Source organism: Pyrus communis, chromosome 10, assembly GCF_963583255.1.
Source record: "Pyrus communis chromosome 10, drPyrComm1.1, whole genome shotgun sequence".
NCBI classification, from domain to species: Eukaryota; Viridiplantae; Streptophyta; class Magnoliopsida; order Rosales; family Rosaceae; genus Pyrus; species Pyrus communis.
Window position 1 is genome coordinate 11,957,655 of NC_084812.1, and position 17,644 is coordinate 11,975,298.

At 37.2% G+C, this 17,644-nt stretch overlaps 1 protein-coding gene across 1 annotated transcript; it reads right to left on the reverse strand.

Annotated features, from left to right (window-relative positions):
• Positions 1 to 268: 268 nt before the first annotated feature.
• On the reverse strand, positions 269 to 3,334 carry LOC137747855 (uncharacterized). The gene is made up of 7 exons (XM_068487996.1): positions 3,265 to 3,334; positions 2,974 to 3,114; positions 2,318 to 2,416; positions 1,942 to 2,018; positions 1,667 to 1,775; positions 1,232 to 1,560; positions 269 to 952 (listed from the first exon to the last, which is right to left on the reverse strand). The coding sequence occupies exons 1-7, from the start codon at positions 3,332 to 3,334 to the stop codon at positions 860 to 862; spliced, it is 918 nt and encodes a 305-aa protein (XP_068344097.1). The 3' UTR covers positions 269 to 859.
• Positions 3,335 to 17,644: the final 14,310 nt, after the last annotated feature.

The window sequence follows — 17,644 nt, forward strand, 5'->3', positions numbered from 1 at the left end:
ACGAAAAACTATTATAGCAGCAGCATGTAAATATTTAGACTGGAGCTGGAAAATCTGAACAAGGCATTAACACGTAGAATATGCTTTCGTCATCACTCTGATTCAACCATGCTGCTTCCCCTGATCAGCTGAGTTACTTACACATCAATATTGGCCATAATCTTAGGGTTGTTTTTCACCATTCATCTTCTAAACTGCTAAATTGCAAATATATAATAAGTTTAGTAATACGTCTGTAAGTATTTATACCCATTTATGATTGGAATACACACGGACTGTCAAGATAGAACTAATCTTCACAGGGTAGATCAGAGCCATGATATAATTTTATACATGTATGGTAGTTTTTACTGCATATATACCAATTTGAGGAACAGACACCTGCAGAAGAAGTGTTTAAAACTCGACTCTGACTTGAAGTGAGATTTAGTGAACTCATAAGATAATAATAAGCAAAAATCATGCACCAATACGAAGAGCATATCTCTTCTCGTGCAATGCAATTCTATGATCACACGGGAAATACTAAACACCTGCTGCCACATTTCAAGAGCCATATAAAATCGTATGTTCAGTAAAATCAAAACAAAAATTGACACATGGTAAAGAAAGTATCAGTTGGAAACTACATACTAAATCATTTAGTTACCATAACCTTCCTATTGATCTTCATTTGTTCAACAATTAAACTAGTTGCACTATGCAAAATTATAAAAGCCGCAAAATTTGCGAAAGGAAATAGGATGCCAGAACTTGTTTCATACTCATCCAAAGACTTTAACTAGAAACTTCAAAGCCAAAAATTTTCCTTTCTCCCAAGGACATATATAGCAAAGGAGTACAATGAGATATAGTGCACTTAATAATATATTGAGAGGGTGCGATGGTGTTGCAGACCAGGACACTGAATGCCAAAAGACCAAAGCCAAAGGTCTAACTCAATACTCAGCACCTGAAAAAGAAACCCCACAAGTAAAATCAAAGAGACTTGATTGAAATGATTTAAAAAAAAAAGAAAACTGTTTCAGGATAAATGTTCAACGCAGTTTCAAGTGCAGAGGAATGACATGGTCCGGCAACAGTTCACTTGGGTGAGAATAGAACTGGTGCAGGACACTTAGGTAAAAGAAAAAATCTGAATTTTCATTACATAAATGCAGCCACGGAAAGAATTTAAAAATTCAAGTACAACACATTACACACTATGACCAGGACTAAAAATAAACCATACCTTCTTCCCTGATTTCATACTGATCAACTCTTTAATTTTCTCCACAGCATATATGGAGCATGCTCGCAGTTCAACTTCCTCCTCACTGCCTGCAACTATTTGGCCGTTAGCCTCAATTGTGCTGGCAAGGGTAGAACTATACTTCAGCACACCCAGCTGTCTAAGCACGGCTGGAACAATGTAGTCTGCCATAATAGTGATTGAGCCAATGTCATAAAATTCTCCATATCCTTGGCCGCCGAATGCTCCCCATAAATCTGCTGCAAATATCTGAGCTCTTTTATACAAAAATACTTGGTGGCCTTTGTATACTGAGTGGTCTCTGAAACCTAGGAAGTTTAACTAATTACAGTCAACATGCCTGTTTCCTGGGGAATAACAACTACAAACCATGCAGTACAAACCATACAGCTATATTTAAACCCTAAAATATACCAGGAAAGTGACGAGTAACAAGAGCTATAAGCTTAACCGCTGACTTTCCACAGGACTCCACAAGGTTGGATGCTTTGCCGTCAAAGCTTCTCTCAAGCTCAAACCCAACCTAGGCCATAAAAGTTAGCAATATTTTGGATAGATAGGCCACATCATTAGTTACAGAACCAGTAATAAAAAAAATCAAACAAAAGGAAACCCGAAGAGCATTTATTAACAGAAAGAAGATAAAATGCAAGAATAAAAGCTTTGGTAAATGTAAAGGTAAATTTCACCTCATGCAGCAAACGAACTCTCTCATCCTCCAAAGGTAATGGCCTAGGCCATTTCAACAGCTCCCGCAGTTCAGAACCTTATAACATAAAACATTTTAATCAAATTACTGTCCGGTAAAAAAGCATCACCTAAGTCAGAAATTAGGACGCCAAACTTGTTTACAAGAGCTCAGCTTCTCATCCATAAATTTAAGTTTCTATGGAGGCAAGGGTACATTATCTGAAATCTCTTTTTTTATTAATAACATTCATTTTTCTTCTACCAACTGGGACAAAGAAGTATGCTTGGTATATATCCCAATTACCGCGTAAATGGCATTGTATGTGACATAACATTAGTATGAACACAGAGATATGCGTTCAAGAATATAAGTACCGGTGTATTTCTGCAAACGATCAGCATCAAACACAGATTTGTCATTTTGTATTGCTTCCTTTAGACCGGCAGCCAAATTGTCGTAATTTAAGTCCTTATCTGTCAACAAAAACAAAGAAACAATTTAGCACAAAAGTTTTAGTGGATCAAACTACAGAAATTTGTATAAAAAAAGGTATAAGAAAAATGAATGTATAACTTGCTCAGACTTTTGTACTAAATCTTGATGATCAATCTTCAACCGCATACAGAAGAAGCACACTGCAACAAACACACAGTGCCTATGCATGGAAAATTTTAAATCTTGATAACTTTGGGCAGCACATTTATAAACAACACTCTATCTGGCTGAAATGCCGCAACTTGGCTCAGCAAAGGAAAAATGGAAAGTGCAAAAGTATAAACACACAGGTATATATCTTGACCAGAGAAAAACAAAGCCTTGTCATATCACATAAACCCCGAAACAACGGCATTGCATCCCGGGTTCAAACCCTCCCCCTTCCCCTTAGTTAGCTTAGAGCCAGTAGTACTATTAAACTAATCAAGTGCTCTGCATGACTAACAACAATAAAATCCGAGCTAAAAAATGACAAGGAATTACATTGACATGTCCAACAAATTAAAAAAGAATGAAAAGAAATGGATATAAATACCAGGCCAAAAGCAGAAATTCAAAGCGTCCAACACAAGGAGATACTGAACGGTGAGAGGCCCATTGTCGAAATAGTGTATTCCTTCGAAATCCCATTCCACCTTCGGAATTGTGTCTATCGTCTCCGCCACTTTCTCAATCCCTTTAAAAAATTAACAAAATAAATAATAAAAAAACCCAATTAAAATAAGCAAAAAGGAAAGCTAGAGAAACAAATTTAAAAAATGAAAGAGAAGAATAATCAAAATGCGGCATTCTGCTCAGTTGCTCTGAGACAAAAGTGTGGAGAGACCTGAAGAGTCGACGACGACATGAGAAGAATGGCTTGCGACCCAAGCAGAGCTTGACCTAACGTCGTCCATGGCTGCTTTCACACGGCGGCTCTGTGTTCAAACCCTAGAGAGAGAGAGAGAGAGAGTTGTACGTGGTGGGGCATTTCCTGGTTCGAAGTTTCCCGCTTTTGCTGTTGTCCTTTAATAATTAATTAAAATAATATTAAATGTCCTCTCAGTCTCTCTGATTATCCTATTTCGTATTTTTCTGGAAATAATAATTATTAAAATTTCCATTTTAGCAGTTGTGGTGGAATCCCATTCCGGGCCACAGACTTTTCCATGTATAGCCACCGAAGGTCTCACGTGTGAAAAGAACCAACTACAAGTCCACAAGTAGGCTGACGACTGAAATCCGAATCTTTTTTGTCTCGTGTTTTTTGGTCGAGTGAATCTTTATCTATTGGAATTTGGCATTGGTCGGGCGCATGTTCTGCTCAAGTGGGTGGTCTAAAATTGAAAGCCAATCACCGGATGAAAACTTTGTTATGGCTGTTTCAACTCTAACCCTCGGACCCAAATTCAAATATTTAGGTTTATTAAAAGACATCATTTTAGTTGTGAACAGTGAATGTTACTGTTGAACCTAAAAACTATCTAGTTTACGTGATGCGTAGGCCGAATAGCTAATACGTCATTCGGTTGAATGCAAGGCGTGCCAACTCGTCGGCCAAGCTCGGGCAGAGAGTGAATGAATGTCGATGTGGTGTTGGGCGTGCTGATGACTTCTAAATCTTGCGACTGCAGTCAAGGAAGGAACACGTCTTGGCCTTCAGGTTCTAGAGCATGAAGACAAGGCTACTAGTTTTGCGAAGTTCACAAATTGTCGGCACTGGGTTCAGCGACTATAATTATATTCGTGAGAATATAAGTGCGCCGAATCGTTACCAAATTATAGGGACACATGTACCCGAAAGAGATATGTGTCTTAATTGTAAATGTGGTTCGACCATCTGAGTGCTGAACTCTGAAATGCACTTGTGAATATCTAATCATAAAATATGATTGGCTTTGGGTGTGCCAAACGTCGTAACTTGGTAACACCTTATTTCGCCGAGAAGGCTAATAAGATGACCTCTTCCAACAAGGATTCAGGAAACCCTTGCTGATCGAGACTTGGATAAATAACCAGTCGGTCGTGAAGCAATGCTATTTATCCAAATTGAAGGTGCTTCTCGGTTGGTTGATTCTACGGCTCTAGTGCTGTTTATCCAAACTGAACATGTTGCATGTTGCCAAAACAGTGTTGTTTATTCAAGTTGCCAACACATTGCTGTTTATCCAAACTAAAGATATGTTGACGGAAAAAAATAAAAAAAAATAAAAAAAAAAAAGGTAAAATAAAAATCTTAAGGTGCTTGAGAGGTTTCGAGTAGAGCAAGAGTTTGCATAAGGCAATTTTGTGTGATGATTTGGAAGAGCTTTGAATGATGCACTCCCCTCTCTATTTACAGTAGCAATTTCTCATGACCGAAGTAGAGTTTCATTTGGACTCCAATTCCTTAATCAAATTCGAATAAGCTTCAGCCAGTCTTAGTCCGTGCAAGACTCTAAATCAAACTCTATCCTAGACTCAACCCTTGATTCTTGGCATTTTTCCTTATTAGAAGCATAATTGGTCTATGAGGATTCCTTGTTATACTAGCACTTGTCCGTCCCCTTATCCATGAAACCTTTTCCTGATAAGACTAGGCCGAATTTCATTGGGCTAGGCCCTTCTTGAGAATATTTGAAGATTCCCGATGCCACATTCATTAGGTTGAAATTAATTATGGGCCTGACCTAAAATGTCATTTTGGGTCCAAACAATCACACAACCCTCAAGACTTGAATTTCAGGACCTAAAACGTATTATTAATTGTTGTGGAATGATTTAACTTTTTTCCCTAACTTTGAGTTATGTTATCTTAATATAATTTTACAAATGCTTTAACGTATAAAAAATTAAATTCCAACAAAATTTTCAAAACTGAACAAATCATCTTGGATAGTTCATAAACATAAGTAATTTTTAAGGGAATTGTTATTGGCACTCCAAACTTTCTAAAATTAGAAAGAAAAATGCACTTACGATGAGTGTAGAATGTGATTTTAGATTGCTAATAACAGTTCCTTTTTTTCAAAGTGGGTATGTTCTAAAATTTATTTTATTCTTTTGACCATTGGATGTAAATTTCAACAATTGGATTTTTTTCATACCGTTGGATTTGAAAAGGAGTAATGCTAGGTAGGCCAACTTTTCACACCATATTGTAAAGTATGATAGAAAATAAGCACGTTAATCAACACTTAGGTAATAATCCAACCATCAACAACCATGTCATATGGTTTACCAAATATGATTTAAATAGATGGTCTCTCTAGCATTTACCCTTTGAAAAAAACAAATATGAACAAAAAAAGGGTTTTGATCGAGATCATTGATCACCAACAGTTGTGTCGGCCACCTCAATACATCATTTTCTATTTTTTTTAATAATAGGTGGGGCCCTGAAAAATTTGGGTTGCCCAAATACAAATGCAAATTTGGGTTTAGTTTGGGTCCAAAATCAAATTTTTTGAGTTTAGGACTCTCCATTAGAGTTGGTCTTAAGGGCTCTGTTATGGTACCTAGATTACATCATTTCGATTGCCCTAAAATTTTTTGGGTTTAGATCTCTCCATTGGAGTTCGTTTAAACTCAAATATTTGAGTTTAGGCGTTGCCCTTGGAGTTGGTATTTAGGGCTCTGATATGGTACCTAGATTACATCATTTTGATTGCCCTAAAAGCCAATTATTAGATGAAAATTTTGGAATAATACAAATGATTAGTCAATTAATCTAGTCAAAGGGGTAAGATTACTAATTAAGGACTAATCTCAATAATCGTCATAGCCCCAAATAGTCACTCATGACCTGTGCAACTGTAGAGCATCGATTACAATTGTCTAGATTAAAAGGAGAATAAAATGAGTGTTTTAAAAGGAAAATTTAATGCAGTTGAGTTGGTAAGTTGATAACGTTTCACTTGGGAAATGAGTTCAAATCTACTAACACTATTTAAAAAAAATAAAAAAAATAAAAAATTCGCTAAAACGATTCTAGTAGTTCTAGTCGCTCATTGTCACATTAATTAAAACCCTCATACACCAATATTATTAATCATTGAGATGAATATAAAGTAATGAATATTTTTTTAACAAATGATATTATCTACACTAAAGGGGTGGAAGACTGGGTTAAACCTTCATAGACTAGCAATAATGTGGTTCAAATTCGTCTTTGGTGAGAATGGAACCTAAGACCTCTTACACTTACAAATGAAGAGGAATACCTCTAGATCTTAGTACTAAGTGTCAAAGTAATAAATATTATTGAGTAGAAAGTATGAAATTGTTGTAGGCATAATTTACTGAATAATAAAAATGGCATAAAGAAGGGGTACAACGACATAGAGAGAAAAATAAGAGATGTTTAATTGTAAGGTGTGTGTTATTCCACCCCATTATACCTTTATTTATAGTAGTAGTGAAGGTAAATTCCTTACCCTAATAGGATTAGAACTCTAATAGGATAATATTTTGTCTAAGAGATATGGTAGAATCTCTAGGATTCACATGATCACATTCCTAATCTAATAGGACTGCAACACTTTCCCTTGAGAGTGTAAATACTCAAACAAATGGCGCATCAGGTCTTCAGCGATGAAGTCGGTACAGTTGATGAAGTCGTCGACACAGTGAGTGAATATAAGTCTCAAATCAACGGAAGAATGCACAAAATGTAAAACTCACCAAACCTCACTATGGTAAAACCCAAGGTGGGATAAAAACTCATAGACTAAGAAGAAAAGTGAGAAGTTGCATTAAGTCAAAACTATACGTCTTATATACACAAGTAGGAGAGCTTACAAGGGTATGATCAACCTAGGATGGGTGCCTCGTCAAAACCTAGTTAGGTAGCAAAAACCCAGTAGGAAAAATGCTCTTAATCGTAGGGAAAAAGAGTACATTAAGATTAAGTGAGTATACTTCTGGATACTCCGCTTGAGTTTAACATAACTTCCAAATGAGAACTACAAGCATTGCATATGAATAGTTAGGCATACCAGTTCCTTAGATAAACTTCTGGAAGGTTGACTTCGGCAATGACGTCGTGTAGAGGTCGGTAAGATTGACTGTGATGGCTTGCTTGACTTCAGTCTCTTAATGCTTTGTTATTGTGATGTAGACGCAATATGTCTTAGTATTAACTTTGTTAATATATCATGTCTTGGTCGGGTGGATACATGCAGCATAGTCTTCATGGATCGTCGTTAGGACTCAACGATGGATGAAAATAGCAAGTACTTCGAATATGCTCAACAAGAGCTTTCAACCATGTCTCATGTATGGCTTAGTGAAGTAAGCTGAGTCTTGGAACAATTTGAAGATTTCGCAACTAAGGTCATATCGTAGACCTCAAAGATATTGCGATATCCCTAACGATAAAGACATAACCATTTTAGGGATGTGCCTGGTGCGAGTTTGATAAGTAATCAATGTCAGCATAACAAGCAAGGCAAGCATCATTTTTGAGGACCAGAGGGGTCAAATTTATTAGGGATGCATTGGGATTAACCCAAATTTGTAGTACTTTTCAAGGTAACAAAGTAACGTCTTTAATACTAATTCAGTGGTTACATGTAGGCGCAATGCTGCATTTTTACCAATAGATCAACAACGAAGAAGATGTCATTTCTAACGCAATAAGCTAAGTACAACAAAGGGCAAAGTTGAACTCAGGTATGGAACTTCAGATTCCATAACCTCTTCATAGGTCTCATTTGCATATAACATATGGAAGATCATAAGTATACTCAAAGGTAACACATTCGGGGTGTAGTTCGACTAGTATACCAAAGTACCGTTAGAACAACTCTTGAACTTCAGGTCAAGGTATAAATGAGTTTTCCCAAGATTCATCATCTCAAATTTCATCTTTAGGCGTGAGGCAATTTTCTCAAACTCTTTCAGAGTCTTAGTAAGATGCATGTCAATGACATAAACTGCAACTTTAGCAAATCGGAATAACTTTATAGTTTAACATGCAAGGGCATAATTCATATCCCTAACTGAACAAATAATCACTTAGATGAATATACCACATCCGCTGGATTGCTTCAATTCATAAGTGCATGCCTCAAATGAGTTGAGAGGGTGTTCCGTGGTTTGGAACTATTTGAATCAGTCTTTGTAATTCTTCAGGAAGTTACATGTAAATCTCCGTATCAATATCACCATGGAGAAACACTAACCACATTTCATAATGCTGTAGTGATGCGAGAATTATACGCACACAAATTAAATCCTCTTTTTGACAATTGTAGTAAGTATGTAAGTAGGGATCGTTCTGGACCGGGGATTAGGAGGGATTGTTAATCACTTGGATTTGACTCAAAAAACGCTAAAAACACAATCTAAAACACTATACTAGACTCAAAGAATGCAAAACTAAACTTTAAAACACTAAGACAAACCAAAGACTCAAAATGCTTTAAAGCATAAACTAAATTGATTTCTAACTAAATTGAACAATAAGGTAAAGGGGGATTTAGGTTTTGATTAAACTAAATGACAGATTGTAAATTAAAGCATAAGGAAATGAAGTAAACACAAAATGAATGAATCAACAGCTAATAAAAAGAGATAGCACAAATGGAGATGAAGCTAGAGATTCGATTTCACCATTGCTAAGCCAAGTCCATGCTTGTTAAGTCAGATTATACTCATCCCTCTACTTATTTCTTGAGTTTGTTTCACTTAGATATGATCAACCATATGATGTGTGGATTTGATCAAATGTCTCTAATCATGAGCCTAATTGTGATGTGCAACTTTGGTTCCTAATCAAGAATATGTAGTGCACAAGAAACTTTCACAAAACCAAAGGGAACACTCGGCAGGATGTTTGCAAAACATTCCCTTCATTCATTCACATATCCACCAAGATTATGCATGATGTGTGCTTTAATCTTGGCTAAACAACCTGTGGTTAATTCAAATGATGATCAAGCATTAAAATCAACACACTAAGTCACAATTAAATCGGAGAATGAAACAAGAAATAGATAGATTAAATGAGAATTCTGAATTAACTACATGGCAATCTTGCAAGGCTACATCGAATCCCTAGAGAGAGATTAGTTACACTTCATGTTTACAAAAGGTTTGACATAAAAATATATAACATGAGTGAACATAGGATTAAGAAGAAAGAACCCTTGAAGCAAAACTGATGTCGAAATCCTTTAAGAAATGGGAGAGTGTATCTAATGGAATGAAGCCGAGAGGAAGTTCCTCATGGTACAAAACAAAGAGAATTAAAGAAACACCTAAACATTCCAACAACTCAAACTTGAATTGTATGAACGTTTAGGCCCTCTTATCTTCCTCTTCGTCGTAGCACAAGGTCTAAGGGATGTTGTTGGTGTGTTGAATGGATTGGGGAATTATGGAAATGGATGAGGAGTGGTGTTTGGATTATAAGGGAATGGTAGCTCAAGGCAATGAAGGAAGATTGGATGTGTTTGTGATGTGTTGTGTATGAAAATGAGATGTGATTTTTGTGTATGAATGCATGGGTTTTTATAGGGGGAATGGGAGAATATGTGGGTGATTGTTTAAGAGTGAATGTGGTTGTTATGATTGAGAGTGCATGTGGATGAAATGATGAAGTAGGAAGGTGGAAATGCATGTGTATGTGGGTGATTGTTTAAGAGTGAATGTGGTTGTTATGATTGAGAGTGCATGTGGATGAAATGATGAAGTAGGAAGGTGGAAATGCATGTGTTGAATTGGTGGTGCAATGATGAAAGAGTAAGTGCATGTGTGTGTGAATGGTGGTGCAATGATGAAAGAGTAAGTGCATGTGTGTGTGAATGGTGTTTCTTGATGGTTTTGGGGTTGTGATGCATGTGAATGCATGTGGCTAAGGGTTGTTGATTGGGCTAGAGGTTTTGCATGGCTCAAAGGATTGTTTGATTGGGCTAGGCCCTTTGTTTTATGTCCAAAGTGCATACAAGGCTTTCAAAATCGTCCAACACTTTGGCTCCAAGCATATGTTATCCATTCCAAGCCCAATTTTGCTCCAAAATGCTCCAAAATGCATCTTTTTGCTTCCTTAGCCATATGAACCTAAAAACACACGAAAATGGCTTAAACTACTAAAACAATTATGAATTAACAACATAAATGCACGAAAACAAGCTAAGTAAGTCGCCTAAATATGCTCCTATCAAATTCCCCCACACTTAGCTTTTGCTAGTCCTCGAGCAAAACAAAATAATAACAAATAAACAAAACGATACTAAACAAGTAAAACACAACCTAAACCTTCCAACAACCGTCTTAGGGATTTCCAATGCACATGACAAGTTAAAAATCATTATTTTCACAGATTTTAGCCATCTTTACACTTAAGTACATTCTTAATCATAGTCACCACATACTAGTTCACAATTAAGCAATTAAAACACATTTCAAATGTAGTAACATGCTTTAGAGAATTTACTCAATTCCTTACTAGAATGCACTCTATTTTCACACAGATTTTCTGACTACACACCCTACACTAGTTATATGTGAGAGATTGATGTAAACATGAAAGACTAGTATCTCACATATGTTATAACAAAGAAAGCATTTTCTGGATTTACGATAATGACATGAATATGATCTCATGAATGGAATGCTACTACTTAGAATGAGAACCAGTGATTCCATAAGCTCATATCAAATCCAAACTCCACATTATTGAACACATAACGATCAAGATAGAAGTCAAAGGGGTGTAACGGGGCTAGGGTACTGGTTAACAATGAAAGGTGAAGGATAAACAAACATTCTTAAAGCAATAGTGAGCAAAGTATTGAATTAGGCACTTAGAATTCCCTTTAGAGCGCGGAAAACAACTTTTAGACTAATAGGGGAAATTCAAACAACTCTTATTTTTCTTTTTCTTTTTTTCAAATTTTTTTTTTTTTTTTTTTTTTTTTTAGCCGTGCCTATGGCACAACAATTCTCATCAATAATCCTTCCCCCACACTTATTTTCTGCAACATATTAATAAAAAAGGAATTCATTTTCCGTCATGCTTACTATGCTTTAAGAACAAAGGCATGGATGATCCTATTCTAGGCTAGGTAAGGATAACATGGGTTAACAAAGAACATAGGCTAAACAATGCTCAAAGGGGTTAAAACTTACAACAAATACGAAATATGGGAAGTAAGGCTATTTGGCTATGGTGGCAACTACACAACTTTATCTTGATATATGTTATGCAATTCAATGTCATGCTTTGAATGAAATGGATATAAGTTCTAGCATTTAGTTCTATCATGATACAATTGCATTCTAAGTAGCAACCAAGCAAGGAATAATGAGATCATGCAACAACTTTAGAAAACAAAGAATCACAGAAAATAACTCTCCAAAGAAGGTAATGGCTCGAGTCTCACAGGGTTGTAGCGTTTGTTTGAGTTCCTTCCTTCAAGCATGTCACAAAAACAAATTTTTCTTTTATGATTGCATGTGAAGTCATACATTATAACCATAACCAAGCATATACCAAGAGTAAATCAAACTTTTCTCTATGTTTATAACTCTTTTTAACTGTCATGCAATTACAAACCAAATCCATGTCATTGTGTTGGAAGGTACCCTAAGACATAAACACACAAAAACGACTCAAAACACTCTTTTTAGGCTTTTTAAAACATGTTTTTCAAATTTTTATGTGATTTTCGGAGTTATAAAAACAAAACATACTAAAACACTCTAAAACAACTTAAAAACACCTTAAAACAGTAAGGAACAACATTTGAAGTTATGGGTGATAAAATCCCACGAATTTGCATCAAATATACTTAGTTACCCCCCCCACACTTAAATCAAACATTGTCCTCAATGTTTTAAGCATAGATTCACACAAAACATAAGTAAACACACAAACAACAACTAAACATACTAAACATGGCAGAATGTAATTAACAAAGAGAAGAGTTTAGGGACGCAAATCTGGTTATAGAGTGTAAATTCCATCTTCTCCTTGGTAATTGCATTGAGGCATTGATCATGGTGATTCCACAGGCTTACTCTTGAATTGGGCTGGAGGATTCTTTTGGTCTCCTCCAACTCGTTGATTTTCCTTTGTGCTACTCTTGAACTGGGCAGCAGGAATTTTTTTGGTCTTCCCCAAAGGTCTGAGCTTCCTCCTTTTATCTGTTTCTTTGTTCAATCTCTCCAATTCGTATTGAAGAGGGTTAGAGGATAGCTCAGCATTGCTTGTCTCTACATGCTTCAATGCCCTACTTTCACTTGCCTTACTTACTCCCCTTTGCAGAAGTGGTCCCTTCTCTGGAAGTGTATCAACCGTTGAAGATGACTACTCGAGAGCAACGCTAGGTAAGCAATCAGGAATAGATTCCAGGCAGTTGGCCCCAGAACAGAAGACTGACTCCAAGTGCCGGCTGATTGCTTCTTTTACTTTGCCATGCGAGTAAGAACAAGGACAAAGAAAAAGACAGGGAAAGAGCATGATATGAGATACTTTTGCTTTTGACCTTGATGATATGAGATACCTTTGCTTTTGACGAAGCGGTGAATGACTCAGCACACTTCAATCCGCCGTTTCCTCCTGGGTCATCTGTACTACAGGCATCTGGTATCATCTTTGGGGAAGAAGAAAAAATTGAGTATTTCGAAAGGCTTTGCTGGGAGTGCGCCCTCAGAGGCGAGGGAGAGTTGGGCATTTTCTTTAGGTTTTCCTTGCCATAAAAGACGAAGGTCGACATATATAGAGATAATATCAAGTGGTGGTACTGTTCTTTTACCATTGTCGACAAACGTTTTGATCCCGCAAATCCGGCTTTTTGAAATAGCAGGCGCCTCTTCGATTTCTGAACGACGCCCCTTCGATTTCTGAGCAAACGCCCCTTTGCTTTCTGAACGACATGTAGTAGTGCGGATGCGGCTCCTTTTGACAAAGCTGCACACGTCTTCTGAAAAGCAGAGAAAGCGTTGCCGGACTTTGCGCTTGTCGGCTAAAGATGTGTAGTTGCGATGATGGCCTCCACGTGTTTTCAGCTTTGTCAGAAATCTTTTAACAAAGTTGAACGCGTTTTCTGAAAAGCTGAGGGAGCGTCGCCTAACTTACGCCGGAAAATCCGGCTCTTTGAATCGGTGGACGCGTCGCCTTGGCTTTTATAGAGCTATCGATCACCGCCAACATACACACTCTGAAGATCTCCTATTCTTTGAAAATCGTCTCCGGCCCTTTGAAAATTTACTCCCTCCACCCCTTCTCTTTGAACACTTTTGAAAAAAATGGCAAACTCATCGAACCTTAGCTTAGATTTGAGTCTCAGCAGCGATCCGGTTGCGCCCCGTCAAGGTAATGTATGGCGCCCTTCTTTTTTATCTTCTAACGGTCTTCTTACAGGTGAAGACTCCGTGATGCAGGACGCCACAACAGCTACAATAGTAGCTAGGAACCTCTTTACTCCAAAAGATAGTAGGCTGCTGTCAGGACGATCCGATGAGTTGGCCGTTCAAGAGTCCCTCGCACTTAGTGTTCAGTGTGCGAGCTCTGTGTCCAACATGGGCCAACGCCTGCTTGCCCGCTCCCGTCAGGTGGAATCATTGATGGCAGAGGTGGAAAGTCTTAAGCAAGAGATACAGCAGCTTAAGTACGAGAATAGAAGTTTGCATGTGCTTGCAAATAACTATTCGTCGGGCATGAAGAGGAAGCTTGATGAGCTGTAAGAATCTGAGGGTCGAATTCACAGTGACCGTCAAAGGCTTGCGGCTTATCTCCAGAGGCACCTTTTTCCTGGGTCATCCAGCGTTTGGCCAAGTATTGAGGCCTGGAATGCTCTAGCTCCGATGCCTCCCGCTTCGATGCCTTCCGCTCCGATGCCTTCTGCTCCGACGCCTTGTAGTGGGGCTTCACGTAAACATCCTTTGTGAAGGCTCCATCTTTCTGCCATGTTTATTTTTATTCTTTTTTATTTTTATTTTTTATTTTTATTTTATTTTTATTATGAACATGCTTTGCTTTATTCAGTGCATTGGGTTGCCTCCCAAGTAGCGCTTTCTTTTACGTCTTGCAGCCGGACGAAGAACCCAATCACTCCAGGATATGTTCACGAATCGGATGAAAACTTCGAGTCATAAACTAGTACCTAAAACAAGAAACAAAACAAGATTAAGAATCTGAAATAAAAAAAATAAAAAGATCAAACGAAAATAAAACAATCCAAGGGATTAGCAAATTTTCTAATCCCCGGCAACGGCGCTAAAATTTGATGCGAGAATTATACGCACACAAATTAAACCCTCTTTTTGACAATTGTAGTAAGTATGTAAGTAGGGATCGTTCTGGACCGGGGATTAGGAGGGATTGTTAATCACTTGGATTTGACTCAAAAACGCTAAAAACACAATCTAAAACACTATACTAGACTCAAAGAATGCAAAACTAAACTTTAAAACACTAAGACAAACCAAAGACTCAAAATGCTTTAAAGCATAAACTAAATTGATTTCTAACTAAATTGAACAATAAGGTAAAGGGGGATTTAGGTTTTGATTAAACTAAATGACAGATTGTAAATTAAAGCATAAGGAAATGAAGTAAACACAAAATGAATGAATCAACAGCTAATAAAAAGAGATAGCACAAATAGAGATGAAGCTAGAGATTCGATTTCACCATTGCTAAGCCAAGTCCATGCTTGTTAAGTCAGATTATACTCATCCCTCTACTTATTTCTTGAGTTTGTTTCACTTAGATATGATCAACCATATGATGTGTGGATTTGATCAAATGTCTCTAATCATGAGCCTAATTGTGATGTGCAACTTTGGTTCCTAATCAAGAATATGTAGTGCACAAGAAACTTTCACAAAACCAAAGGGAACACTCGGCAGGATGTTTGCAAAACATTCCCTTCATTCATTCACATATCCACCAAGATTATGCATGATGTGTGCTTTAATCTTGGCTAAACAACCTGTGGTTAATTCAAATGATGATCAAGCATTAAAATCAACACACTAAGTCACAATTAAATCGGAGAATGAAACAAGAAATAGATAGATTAAATGAGAATTCTGAATTAACTACATGGCAATCTTGCAAGGCTACATCGAATCCCTAGAGAGAGATTAGTTACACTTCATGTTTACAAAAGGTTTGACATAAAAATATATAACATGAGTGAACATAGGATTAAGAAGAAAGAACCCTTGAAGCAAAACTGATGTCGAAATCCTTTAAGAAATGGGAGAGTGTATCTAATGGAATGAAGCCGAGAGGAAGTTCCTCATGGTACAAAACAAAGAGAATTAAAGAAACACCTAAACATTCCAACAACTCAAACTTGAATTGTATGAACGTTTAGGCCCTCTTATCTTCCTCTTCGTCGTAGCACAAGGTCTAAGGGATGTTGTTGGTGTGTTGAATGGATTGGGGAATTATGGAAATGGATGAGGAGTGGTGTTTGGATTATAAGGGAATGGTAGCTCAAGGCAATGAAGGAAGATTGGATGTGTTTGTGATGTGTTGTGTATGAAAATGAGATGTGATTTTTGTGTATGAATGCATGGGTTTTTATAGGGGGAATGAGAGAATATGTGGGTGATTGTTTAAGAGTGAATGTGGTTGTTATGATTGAGAGTGCATGTGGATGAAATGATGAAGTAGGAAGGTGGAAATGCATGTGTATGTGGGTGATTGTTTAAGAGTGAATGTGGTTGTTATGATTGAGAGTGCATGTGGATGAAATGATGAAGTAGGAAGGTGGAAATGCATGTGTTGAATTGGTGGTGCAATGATGAAAGAGTAAGTGCATGTGTGTGTGAATGGTGGTGCAATGATGAAAGAGTAAGTGCATGTGTGTGTGAATGGTGTTTCTTGATGGTTTTGGGGTTGTGATGCATGTGAATGCATGTGGCTAAGGGTTGTTGATTGGGCTAGAGGTTTTGCATGGCTCAAAGGATTGTTTGATTGGGCTAGGCCCTTTGTTTTATGTCCAAAGTGCATACAAGGCTTTCAAATTCGTCCAACACTTTGGCTCCAAGCATATGTTATCCATTCCAAGCCCAATTTTGCTCCAAAATGCTCCAAAATGCATCTTTTTGCTTCCTTAGCCATATGAACCTAAAAACACACGAAAATGGCTTAAACTACTAAAACAATTATGAATTAACAACATAGATGCACGAAAACAAGCTAAGTAAGTCGCCTAAATATGCAACAAAGGGCAAAGTTGAACTCAGTTATGGAACTTCAGATTCCATAACCTCTTCATAGGTCTCATTTGCATATAACATATGGAAGATCATAAGTATACTCAAAGGTAACACATTCGGGGTGTAGTTCGACTAGTATACCAAAGTACCGTTAGAACAACTCTTGAACTTCAGGTCAAGGTATAAATGAGTTTTCCCAAGATTCATCATCTCAAATTTCATCTTTAGGCGTGAGGCAATTTTCTCAAACTCTTTCAGAGTCTTAGTAAGATGCATGTCAATGACATAAACTGCAACTTTAGCAAATCGGAAAACTTTATAGTTTAACATGCAAGGGCATAATTCATATCCCTAACTGAACAAATAATCATTTAGATGAATATACCACATCCGCTGGATTGCTTCAATTCATAAGTGCATGCCTCAAATGAGTTGAGAGGGTGTTCCGTGGTTTGGAACTATTTGAATCAGTCTTTGTAATTCTTCAGGAAGTTACATGTAAATCTCCGTATCAATATCACCATGGAGAAACACTAACCACATTTCATAATGCTGTAGTCAATCACAGGGCGTTTGAGAGAAACCTTGTGCCATTAGGCATGCATTACTTTGCACTATTTCATTCATCTCATTACGTTTCCTTTCCCACTTGTAACACAACAGGGTTACCTTGGGTAGTGTATGAATGAAAGGTCCAAACACACTTTGGTAAGGAATTTTAGCTTGATTGTTTTCGGTCGTCCAATCAATTCTACGTTGTCACTAATCAACGGAACACGGTTCGATATCGTCGTTTTTCATTTATGTCGGTAGCTACCATATAAGTGAAAACATCACCGATGATAATATCATTCCAATTCCATTATACCATCCAAACTAGTATACTGGACTAAGAATTTCAAGTCTCGGGACTAATCCGAATTAATCTCATGAGATGCAAGTGATTTGAGATAACAATCGAGTATGGATTTATTGTGTGTCATGATCTTCCTCTTTTAGGGAAATGAATCCTATGAACTAAGTGATTTGTCATGCTTCAGGCTGAGAACATATTGATTGGCTAT